This window comes from Anolis carolinensis, unplaced genomic scaffold, assembly GCF_035594765.1.
Source record: "Anolis carolinensis isolate JA03-04 unplaced genomic scaffold, rAnoCar3.1.pri scaffold_8, whole genome shotgun sequence".
Lineage (NCBI taxonomy): Eukaryota > Metazoa > Chordata > Lepidosauria > Squamata > Dactyloidae > Anolis > Anolis carolinensis.
This window is the reverse complement of record NW_026943819.1, coordinates 10,210,323-10,222,805: the sequence shown is the minus strand read 5'-3', so window position 1 is coordinate 10,222,805 and position 12,483 is coordinate 10,210,323. Positions and strand designations below refer to the sequence as shown.

The 12,483-nt window shown below is 41.1% G+C and overlaps 1 protein-coding gene across 4 annotated transcripts in view; it reads right to left on the bottom strand.

Annotated features, from left to right (window-relative positions):
- Positions 1-1,908: 1,908 nt before the first annotated feature.
- Positions 1,909-12,483, bottom strand: part of dpysl2 (dihydropyrimidinase like 2) — a 66,611-nt gene continuing 56,036 nt past the window's right edge. For 2 of the 4 annotated variants that reach the window (XM_016997205.2, XM_016997206.2), the window contains exons 11-14: positions 11,678-11,848; positions 10,308-10,487; positions 8,255-8,432; positions 1,909-6,518 (exon numbers count right to left, since the gene is read on the bottom strand). In XM_016997205.2, the coding sequence (XP_016852694.1) occupies positions 6,427-6,518; positions 8,255-8,432; positions 10,308-10,487; positions 11,678-11,848 (621 nt within the window). In that variant the 3' untranslated portion in view covers positions 1,909-6,426. The remainder of the gene's footprint in view (positions 6,519-8,254; positions 8,433-10,307; positions 10,488-11,677; positions 11,849-12,483) is intronic. The other 2 variants (XM_003227055.4, XM_003227054.4) reach the window with 1 other exon arrangement.

The window sequence follows — 12,483 nt, the reverse complement described above, 5'->3', positions numbered from 1 at the left end:
GAAAATTGGATTTTGGAAAATGTGGCTTGTTGTGGAAACAAGTACAGTAGAGTTCCGGTTATTCAACATAAACGGACGGGCCGAATGTTGAATAACCGGATCTGACGGATAATAGGGAGGCCTTGGGAGGCGCCTGTGCACGTTGCTAGGTAGAAAGCAAGCTACCTAGCAACACGCACAGGCGCCTCCCAAGGGGCAGGGCAGCAAGCACTCGGCTTAGGAAAGCGCCCATGTACGTTGCTAGGTAACTTGCTATCTACCTAGCAACGCACACGGGTGCCTCCCAAGGGGCCTGGCATGTCGGATAATACAGAGTGTCAGTTAACCGGAAGTCTACTGTATTGGTGAAAAAGCTTCAGTGGAAACACAGTTTCCCTGTGCTAACACTTGCAGGAGTGGATTTTCCTTCCGAGGGGGAGATTTCTGTCACTTCCTGTTGTCATCCTTATGTATTATCTGCTTGTACAGTGTTGAATTTGTCTTCACAGTGACTGCCACATAGCCTGCAAGCATAAAGTCATAGTCTCACTTATCCAACGTTCTGGATTATCCAACACATTTTTGTAGTCAATGTTTTCAATACATCATATTTTGGTGCTAAACCTAAATAGTCATTACTACATAGCATTACTGCGTATTGAACTACTTTTTGTCAAATTTGTTGTTAAACATGTTTTGGTGCTTAATTTGCAAAATCATAACCTGATTTGATGTGTAATAGGCTTTTCCTTAATCCCTCCTTATTATCCAACATATTCGCTTATCCAACGTTCTGCCAGCCCATTTATGTTGGATAAGTGAGACTCTACTGTACTTCCACCTCCTTGATGTAGACTCACATTTCACAGAAAGGGATGACTTGTAGACTGGGAAAGTTTTGCAGTGCCTTGAAGATGTTACATTGGTAAGGCTTACTTTATTTTGCATTATTTTATTGTGAATCATATTTTTAAAAGATTTTTTTAATTTTTGTTTGCTGCCTTTAGACTTCAAATGATCCCCAGGGTGAAACAAACCAAAATTTGAAATATTTTATGCCATGCGGGACTGATAGAGTTTACTGACACAGAAATAAAATTTGGCAGCTAAGATGGCTCTTTTTCAATGCATTTTAATTGTTGCTTTGCTGCCATCTAGTGCTTCAGGAAAAAAAATTGAAAACGGTGAGGTGTAAATGAACATAAGCAGGAAATTTGTTATTAATCTTGCCTGCTTGTATATAGTTGAAGAGGAAAAGACAAAATTACTTTCTTCTTCCCGTCACCCAAGCACCCTTAAATATGAGATATTACAAACACTTAGAAATCCTTTGCATGTATTCATTTTAATGTGCCTTCCCAAACTACATTTCCCAGAATTCTTAGCTGTGTCTCTTTCCCAGCTTTCAGCTTGTCCCGTCCTGCTGCTTTCCTCTTCATGGCAAAAGGCAGCCTATTTCTTCTTAATGTAGAGGAATGGCAACCGTTTTGGCTTTACCTTGCTTGCGCTGAAAATGAAACTGACTTCCGAGCATTACAGAATTCAAATGAAAACGTATTGGATGAGTTTGAGTTTTGATTCTTAGGTTTTGCGTGTTTCTTAATATTTGTTTGTATAAACAAAACGTCCGAATTATATATGACTTACAATTTAAAAACGAAAATTCGCACACCCCTAATGATTAGTGTTAGGCTAGGTCGCAGTTCGAATCCTCCACTGGAAACCTACTTTAGGCAAGGCACGCATTCTCAACTTCAAAGGACCGCAAAGGCAAACCATCTTTGAACAAATTGGGCCAAGAAAACACTGCAGCATCTTTGCCTTAAGGTTGCCATAAGTCAGATATGATTTGAAGGCATAGGACCCTAAATGCCACTGTTATCTTATGTAGGCATAGCCTACATTCCCAAAACACACAAACGCAGCCACTGAAACAACAACATTGTGTCTTTATTAGGAGTTCCCATGGTAATATAACACAGTTTGTAAGGAAGAAAAAACACAAAGACTCATTTTATGCCGTTATTTGCACCATCGGGAGAATGGCCAAATATCAGGACTCCTTTTTTTGTCTACACACATGATCAAGCTTAGCACTTACAGCTCCTTCACTCATGTTCACAAAGCACAAATCCAAGGGTTAAAATCCAGCTAGCAGTAAATCCTACGTGGTTTAATTCTCGTTTCAAAATTATTTTTTCCTTTTTTTCCCTTTAAAGCATCAAGTCACTGCGGCACATTAATTCCATGTTCAACGTCGTTTCTTTTTAAGCATTTACATATGGATTCGTTTTTTTCAAAACAAGACACACAAAGCGAGCAAGCTCCCACAAGAAAAAACATGCTTACATAGCTGCAAACATTTCCTTTAAAAAAAACAACTTCCCTCCTCCCATAAAAGAACAAAAATGACTAAAATATGAACAATGCACATGGGGGGGAAGGAAGACTTAAGTGAATAGCCAAGAGCTGCATGTTTTGCAAAATTGAAACAAATACTGATGCTTATCTCCAAAAGAGAAAGAAACCCCTTTGTTTGAAGTCATCATTAAAGCACAAATGGGAAAAACCAAGTAAATTTTTAAAATAGCTGCAAATATATATATATTACACTTAACTAAATTTTTTTACTTAATAAAAAGTGCAATCTCTTAAGCAACGAAGGAATAGGAACTAAAAGCCAACTGAAACGGTCTGGAATGATGAACTGCCATTCGTCGGCACAAAAGACGAGGAAGCCAAATTTGATGGGCATTTTTCTGCATTTTTGACCTTGCCTCCAGGATAATGCACTGGTGTAGCAGAAGTGTTTTATAACCAATGGGGAAAGGGAGCGAAAAATGTGTCTACTGCCTCTCGTTGATCCTCTCTGCACAAACATTTGCCAAAAGTCCATAACTGGGGAATCTCCGTGCCTTCAATTCTATACACCTTGGCATCCTTTTGAAAATGGAACTGGGGTACATTTTGTGGTTTCCAACAGGGATATCAACAAGAACAGAAGAAGGCAATGAACAAATATGGATCTGACGTCTGTATATTATCAATCCATATGGATCCAAAAAGGACCAGATGCACTCTATGGGTACAAGCTGAGCATGAGGAACGAGACGGGATCTGGAACAGATGTGTGCTAGAAACTGATCAATGCATTGAAACACTAGCATGACCAATGTTTCCCATGTTTCCATATTAACATTAAAACTGCTTAAGTTAGCTTCTTGATATTACAAGTGGGGAGGGGTGTTCCAAAGTCAATTAATTCATTAAAAGGGGAGCAATGACTCAAAATAATTAATGACTGATCCGCACTATTTAAAATGTTGGCATCTAACAATAAAAAATAACTAAAATGTAACAGGGTTATTTTTTAGCTCTACATAACAGAAACTGTAACGATGCCATTTTAGATTGTATTACATTGTTTTCTATACTCTAGTCTTCCAAGGTTTTTGGACTTCAATTCCCAGAATGCCTGAACACTGGCCAAGGAAGATGTGGCTTTTAGGAAATGAAGTCTAACGTTTGGGAATCACTGCTGTATTATTTTTGATGACCTGTTAAAAATGCATCACTAAAGATACAAGCCTAGTCTCTTCTATTAAAAGAACCAGAATATCATAAGAGGAAGATTCCAACAAAGTTCCCAATTATTTTGGTTACTGTTTTCGTAACAATGAAGCATTAAAAATAGATTCTCCCAGCTAAGGTCCAAAGCGACAAGCCTACCACCTGAACACATTATGTAAATCCAGGTTGCTGTGAGTTTTCTGGGCTGTATGGCCATGTTCCAGAAGCATTCTTTCCTGACGTTTCAGGAACATGGCCACACAGCCCGGAAAACACACAGTAACCCAGTGATTCCGCCATGAAAGGCTTCGACAACACATTGTGTAAATCTGTCATTACAACAGTGATGAAAAGCATGCACTGCAAGACTAAGTATCCCAATAGCAATGGAAAAGGGTGCTGGGAATGGCAGTTCAGCAGCTGGAAGGCCATACATTCCCCATCCCTAAGATTTCAGTCCCTAACACACTGTGATCCCATAACTTCCCTCTTATCAACTTCCTGCTTGGGAGCGCCTCCGAAAAATCTACAGTCCAGATTTGTTTCCTCGATCCCATCCATGTTTTATAAAACACAACATATATACATATATACCATTCAAAACATTGTGTTATTGTGGCATAATGTTGGAAGACTGGCCATCATCCACTATGGTCACATGTCAAACAACAGATACAAAGTCCAACAAATTAACCTTGATGCGTCTTACTTTATTTCCAAATATTTTTTTAATGGCTGTCTGGATGCAAGGTCCTTTTTTAAAAAATAAATAAAAGCATGCAACAAAAATCAGTTAAATAAAACAGAGTAAGGAATGGACGAAGCAAGGGAGCAGTTGAAAATTGGAACATTCACAATAAGTTGTAAAATCTTCAAATGCTCATTAGGGTGGACCATGTAGTACAGTGGTACTCAACATGTGGGTCCCAAGGTGTGTTGGCCTACAACTCCCAGAAATCCCAGCCAGTTTACCAGCTGTTAGGATTTCTGGAAGTTAAAGGTCAAAACATCTGGGGACCCACAGGTTGAGATCCACTGATGTAGTACCTGCATATTATCAATTACAAGCAGAAGATCTTGGTGGGACACACTGGAAACAACCAATTCTGATAAGCAACAGCTATTCAAGGTGAAGGAGCATGCTAATGGCCAGGCTCATGAGCCCAAAGGGCGAGATGTATCAATTTAAGCAAGGAATGATTTAAGCACAGCCCAGGGCATGAGCAACTTCTCAACATGACATGCTGCCTTCTACTGGTGGCACAAGGAATGTAAGAAGACATGCTCTGGCTCTGGAACATCAATTCCAATGTAATCCAGTTGTGTTTTGAATGCAGAGGTCAGGGAGACTGCCATTTAGTACAATACACCCCAACCGTACCCTCTTATCACAGGCCAACACAACCTGTGGCCCTCCAGGTGTTTGTGCGCCCAACTCTCAGAAGCCCAGCGAGCAGAAATTCTGGGAGCTGAAGTCCAAAACAGCTGGAAAGCCACAGGTTGTGCAGGCCTGCTCTATATATACACAGCCTTACGCAACCACACCGAAATTGGCCAACTCATACAATTGGTCATGGAGATTGCATCTCTGAAATACTCCTCCTCAAATAAATGAAGAGGATGCAAGAGAGAAGGATCCAAAACTTTCTCACTCTTTGTAGGCGCCTAACACAATGCTTGTACGTCAAGAAAGCTCCACGTTACCCTGCTGTAAACCCTCTAATACTATAACCACAATAAGATGTATTTTTAAGTTTCTACGAGCTCTAGAAGCTAGGAGATATTTTAAGGGGTCCATTTGGCAGCTAGGTTTTTTGTCACAAATCAGAATTTTTCTAAAGAGATTGTCTCCAATTGAAGGGCAACTAAGGGTAACTCTTTAGTGATAGATGATCCTTAGAATCTGGAACCACCAGGAGAAACATAGTCACAGAACAAACACATGAAGAAGTGAGTGTTTGGCCTCAAAAACCAAGGGCTGACACAGTAATACTCAATATCCAAAGATAGTTGGGTCAACACGGCTGTAATAAGTTGTAGCCATGGGGAGACGAGAGCTTGTGGGAAGAAACCAAGAAGGACAATCCAAATTTAAAATAAGGCATCTCAAAACAGTGTACAGCACAACACATGGGAGCAAGCAAACACACACTTTGAAAAAGGAAAACAGACAATCCTTCCGTTCCGGAATAGAGTGAGAATACTCAAACCCCAGAACAATATGTGATACATCCCACCACCTTGGAATTCCCCATGGACTTAGCAGCACAAATGTGACCGTCCTCTTTTAATTAGAAAAGAAGGGAATAAACAGGTTTGGTCTTGGATCATTATGAACGTGTTTCCCTCTCAAGTCAGGAGATCACGGATCCAGTTTTGGAAACATCCAGTTTAGACCCCGTATTCCTTCCTTCAGTAACTAAACCCAATCCTTCATTTAGTGAAGAAGAAAAAAGCAGCAGCAGCAGCAGCTCTCAAGAAATTCACTTTATCCCTCCTTTAAAAGAACAATGGAAAGGGGAAAAAGAAAGACATGAAATGAATATCGATGGTAACATAAGCCAAAGTTCTACTTTTCAATGTTTGCCATTTTTTTTTCACATCTCCCATTGTGTACAAAACAGGGGGTGGGTTCCCAAATGTGTACGAATGGCGGAGTGAGTAGGTTTCTGTGGAAACGTTAAGGGGAAAGGGACTGACGACAAAAAGAGATGGTGGGGAGAACTGGACCGAGGCCTCCACAAGGCCTTATTACCCCGATGGTTGCCCGCAGTAACCGTCACAGGCTCTAAAAGAAGCAAAAAGGGGTCTTCAAGTGCCCCCACCCTCTCCCATGACCCGCTAAGCGGACAGCTTTCCTCCCACGGCGCAATCGCTTTAACCCAAGCTGGTGATATTGGCACGGCCCCCGGGAGGAGCCACAATGCGCTGCGTGGTGCGGCGTGGGATGTTATCGTCGATCTGCGCACCTGCAAACGGGGAGAAAGAAAAGAGAGAGGCACATAAGCAGACTGAAAAACTGAACATCAAATTCACCATTTCACCGTCATCCTACACTGAATGAGCTCTAGATATTTCCAACCCAACGGAGTTGCACTCAAGGAAGCCTATCTACATAATACGTCAGGGCAGTCACATAATTTACATTCTTCTAAATTTGTTGTCAAAGACTTTTAGGGCCGGAATCACCGGGTTGCTGTGAGTTTTCCGGGCTGTATGGCCATGTTCCAGAAGCATTTTCTCCTGACGTTTCATCCACACCTATGGCAGGCATCCTCAGAGGTTGTGAAGTTTGTTGCAAACTAGGCAAATGGAGTTTATATATGTCTTAAAGGGATTGTGGCGCAGGCTGGTGAGAAGCCAGCTGCAATAAATCACTCTGACCAAGAGGTCATGAGTTCGAGGCCAGCCCATTGTCGGGTGAGCACCCGACAATTAAAAATAAATAAATAGCCCCTGCAACCCGAAAGATAGTTGCATCTATCAAGTAGGAGATTAAGGTACCACTATAAAGTGGGGAGGCTAATTTAACTAATTTACGACTCCATAAAAATCATCCAGCTGCCGTTGGAATGAGGAAATGCCATCGCAGTGGATGATGAAGCAGCTGCTACCCCTGTGGCCGGAATCGAACATCCCCTCAAGAGAAGATTAAATTGCCTCTGCGTCTGTCTCTGTCTTTGTTCTATGTGTATGGCATTGAATGTTTCCCTTATATGTATACAATGTGATCCGCCCTGAGTCCCCTTCGGGGTAAGAAGGGTGGAATATAAATACTGTAAATAAATAAATAAACATTATGATTATTATTATTGAATAGCCTTGCAGCTTCAAAGCTTGGCTGCTTCCCGCCTGGGGGAATCCTTTGTTGGGAGGTGATTAACTGGTCCTGATTGTCCTGGACATACAGCCCGGAAAACTCACAGCAACCCAATTCTTCTTAATTGTATAATTGTATAAAAATTGTATAAACTGAGATGTTTATAACTTTCTATCGGGATCTATCGAGATCAGAAAACCATTCCTACAACACAATGATGTCTGTATCGTCTACCCAGATGGCCTCTCCTATACAGCCTATGGAGTTCTAGAGTTTGTGGTTTGCGAAGGGAACTAAGACTAGGGACTGCCGTCTCTAAAAAGAGGAACAATTGTGACTGGAGTGTCCAACTGCAGGATATGCTACCCAGGAGTCCAGTGTTTCCTTCTCTGGAGTTGTTTTTAAACAGAGGCAAGATGACCATCAGTTGAAACTGCTTTGTCTACATCTATATGGCACAATAAAGTTGGACTGGATGGCCTGTTGTGGCCTCTTTCAACAATTTTATGATTGCAGGTGGAAATTCTGCCTCCTAAACCACTTATAGATTATGGCAGTGCCTAAGAAAAGGCTTTTCTTGCCTTGATCTTAGCAAAAGGATCCCCCAAATTTGGATTCTTATTGGACTAGAGCATGTATAATATTATGGAATACAAACTTGGCATCCAAATTAAACGTGACCCATGAAGCGCAATCCCGTAACTTTATCCTACTCTGGTCCCAGCCCTCCCAAAACAGCAACCACATTTAAAGTTTCCCTCTCTTTTCTGCTCCTCTGCCCATAACAGCCAACCACCATCCCCACCACACGTAGGGGAAAGGCAAGCCAGCACCCTGGACAAATATAAACGAAAATGAAAAGCTTTCACCATATTTTAGCCTCACATAGGTATGTACCAGACAAGCTAAATCCGGACTGGTGCAGGTTCCTGACAGGCGGGGCCTGCTGTTTTGCCGGGGAGGTCTTGGCCGAGGAGGCTGGCGTGACCGTTTTTGGCGTCACCGAAACTTCGCAGACTGGGCCGTCATACAGGCCACGGGGAACACCTCTCAGCTCAGCCAGCTAAAGGAAAGAAGACGGGGGAAAGGTATTAAGAGCATACCGTGTTTCCCTGAAAATAAGACAGTGTCTTATATTTTTTTTACTCCCAAAGATGTGCTAGGTCTTATTTTCAGGGGATGTCGTATTTTTCCATAAAAAAGAATTCATATTCATTGTTGAACAAAAAAAATGAACACTGATTCTATACTGTACAGTAGCTGTCATCACAAACCAACATAACTAAACCAGACAAACTGTAACAAATTTCTTGTTACTACCATTATTTCCATATACAACTGGTATGTAGGCTGCCCCGAGTCCCTCTGGGGAGATGGAGGAGGGGTATAAAAATAATAATAATAATAATAATAATGTACATTTACCAATCCTGCATGCTATGGTGTTTTGTTTGGCGGGCGCCGGACATGCTTCCAAACAAAAACTTTGCTAGGTCTTACTTTCGGGGGAGGCCTTATATTTAGCAATTCAGCAAAACTTCTACTAGGTCTTATTTTTTGGGGATGTCTTATTTTCAGGGAAACAGGGTAGCATTGCATGACAGTCTTATCTGAATAAGTCATTCAACAGTCATTCAACAGTCTTATCTGAATAAACTCCATTTGTCTATAGGGTGTAGTTCTGTCTATGCCGCAATACAATTTATGGGTGCCAAGATGTGATTATTCTTGTAGTAGCCAGAGTTAGGAGACCAGGAAAATGCTACCGAGGCATGGAATTCAGTGGGTGACTTTGAGCCAATTTATATCTTATTCAACTAAAATTGTTGTTAGAAAGATAAATGCGGAGCTGGATATTCACAGTCTTTTGCTGCCTGGAGCACAGGTGGGCCACAAAACGTAGCAAAGAAATGAAATCAGATCCAGAGTGGAATATATTTGGGATGGAGATTATTTTTTGTTCTGTTGCAGTAAGGCGCCATTGTGGGAGGGGAAGCGAACTGGGAGGGAGATTGAGAATTCTGGGAAATGTAGTTTGGGAAGGCAGAGAATTCAAAAGGCCCTGCCCTAAGCTACGTTTCCCAGAATTCTGCTCACATTAGAAAGTTCCAATAAGATAGGGGAGAACTATTGTCCGTTCGTAGCAGCAACCAGCCACAGTTTAGAGTTCCAATAAATTATTGAATCTACAAAGAGGACTGATAGTAAATCTGTGCTGAAGTTAGAGGAAAATCCCTAAGAGTTCTATGATATGTTGTGTGTTGTACGTTCAAGGGGATAGCTGTTGTGGCTTTTAAAAAAAGTTCTTGTCAAAACTTTAAAAATTCCCCAAAAATCAGTAGATGTGCAAATTTATCTGAAGTTTTTGGGGAATGATGTCCTGATTATCTTGTGTCATTGTAGGCAAAATCAAGGAGATAGCTCTTGTAGTTTTTGTAAACAAAATGTTGACTGTAATTTTTTTTAAAAAAATTCTCCATAAATTAGTGGATGAGTGAAATATTCTGAAACTTGATGAAGTAACAGTGGTAAGTGTATTCTACAATTGTAGCAAGTTTCATCCCGATAGCTCTAACAATGAGCGAGAAGGGAGCCCCTGAAGTTTCCCGACTGGCACAATTACTTAATGAAAAAGTAACAAAAATTTGTTATATTGTTACAGTTACAATATGGACCCTTTACGATAGTTTATAAACACGCCGGTAATGAGTGCTGAAACATTTTTTTCATTGGTCGCACAGGACTAATACCTATGTTGTTTTACAACTAGATTTGGCTCTGAAACAAAATAATTAATTCCCTGGGGATTTTTGTTTGTTTGTTTTCAGTTTGTTTGTAATTGCTTTTCCCAACTCAGAAAGCAGCATCCCTAGCCTTTTTTTGTCTTTGCAACCCGCAAAAATAGTTTTCGAAAGACATTGCCCAGCTGTGTACTTACCCTGCTCCTTGCTTTGATGCGCTTGTAAACAAAGTCAGGGAAGGGTTTCCTGGCAATATATCGTCCAGAGCCCTCGGTTGCATGAAGATTGCCATCCTCCAGGACGATCTTCCCTTGGCTGATCACCACCAACGGTGACCCACGGCACTCCATGCCCTCAAAGATATTGTATTCCACAGACTATAAGGGAAAACAAGGGTTAGACCCACTGAACAAGAAGAATCCTAAACCAGGAGGAGTGTTTACTACAAAACGATTCTGGTATTCTATTCTCAGATAGATCCATTGGCCAGAAATCCTTTTGAAATGTGTCTTGACTTGGTTGTTCAGATGTGCCAATATTCATTTTTATGATTCTGTTCTGGGTTTATTTTTCTCATTGTATAACCTTCAGAATTGGATGAAGCACTTCCAGAAAACATCTAATTAGTTCTAAATGAAGTAGAGTTATTACTTCTCTTGATTGGAAATTTTACTTCTATGAAAGCGGAACTTTTGCATTTTTCACTTTTGTGTTGCATTTTATTTCCTTCAGCCTATTTTTATGTAGAGATCATTTGAATTTTGTTCCCATCTTCTTAGTTGTTTATTCTCCTCTCGTTTTGTATCATCCACAAATCTGATCTCGACCTTCACCGCTACTTAGTTAGTACAGTGTTCCCTCACTACTTCGCGGTTCACTTTTTGCGGATTCACTGTTTCGCGATTTTTCAATAAACTCTAAAAGGCTATTATAAATCATAAAAAACTAAATTTACAGCCTAAGGAAGGGAGGAAGGAGAAGCCAAAGGGAGAGAAAAAGAGCCCAAGAGGAAACAGGAGAAGGAGGCGATCTATCAACACACGATTAGTTGATACTTAAAATACTGTATAACGACTAAAATAAATATAGTGTTCCTACTTCGCGGATTTTCACTTATTGCGGGTGGTCCTGGAACCTAACCCCTGCGCTAAGTGAGGGAACACTGTACCATTATTTGGTCTGGGGGCTATTTCTGCTCTCACCTCCCACTTCAGATTTGGGTTCACACCAATGCGCCACTGGCCACTGAAATTGTATTGCAGAGAAGCAAACAGAAGTGGAAAACCCACCTCTACCTTTCCCAAAGCATATTTGCTTGCTAATAACAAGATATATGGGGTGTATTTACCTTGAGACTAGAATCATGTTCCAGGATTAATCCTAAAGTAGAAATTCTCACATAACTTTTGGTATTTTTCCTTAGCTTATGCAAAGACCAATCAAGAGATCCTAGAATTACAGAGTAGCTGAAACTACTCTAGCCTACTGATAATGAAGAAAATCCATTGTTATGGTTGGTTTGACTCTTGGCCTTTGGAAGAAACAGACTTTGAAGTAAGTTTCTTACTATGTTGTGAGTCTTGGCTGAAATTGTCTTGACACTGTCCGGGTCCCAGATAACCAGGTCAGCATCGGAGCCCACAGCAATGCGTCCCTTTCGGGGATACAAGTTGAAGATCTTGGCTGCAGTGGTGCTGGTGACAGCCACAAACTGGTTTTCATCCATCTTACCAGTAACCTAGTAACAGCAAAGGCAGCAGTCTTACCAAATGAGAAATCCCAACAGAAAACAAAACCCAAAAGTAATATCCAGGGTGAGAGAAAGAACTCTTGTCTGCTTGAGGCAAGTGTAAATGTTGCAACTGATCACCTTGATTAGCATTGAATAACCTTGCAGCTTCACAACTTGGCTGATTCCTACCTGGGGGAATTCAGACAAGAAGCAATCCAGGCCAGCGAATCACTTTCCAACAAAGGATTCCCCCAGACAGGAGGCAGCCAAGCTTTGAAGTTACAATACTATTAAATGCTAATCAATTGCAACATTCATACTTGCCTCCAACAGACAAGAGTTCTTTCTCCCACCCTGGATTTTAGTTCACAGATATATAAACTCCACTTGCCTCGTTTCCAACAACCTCTGAGATTGCCTGCCATAGATGTGGATGAAACGTCACAAGATACTGGTACTAACTTTCAAGGCCTTACATGGTTTGGGGCCGGCGTACCCGAGGGCCCGCTTATCCCCCTACCAACCCCAGAGATTACTTCGGTCTGAAGACCAAAATTTGCTTGAAGTCCCTAACATACGGACTTATCATTTGTCTTCTACTAGGCAGAGAGCCTTCTCGATTGTAGCCCCTCAATTATGGA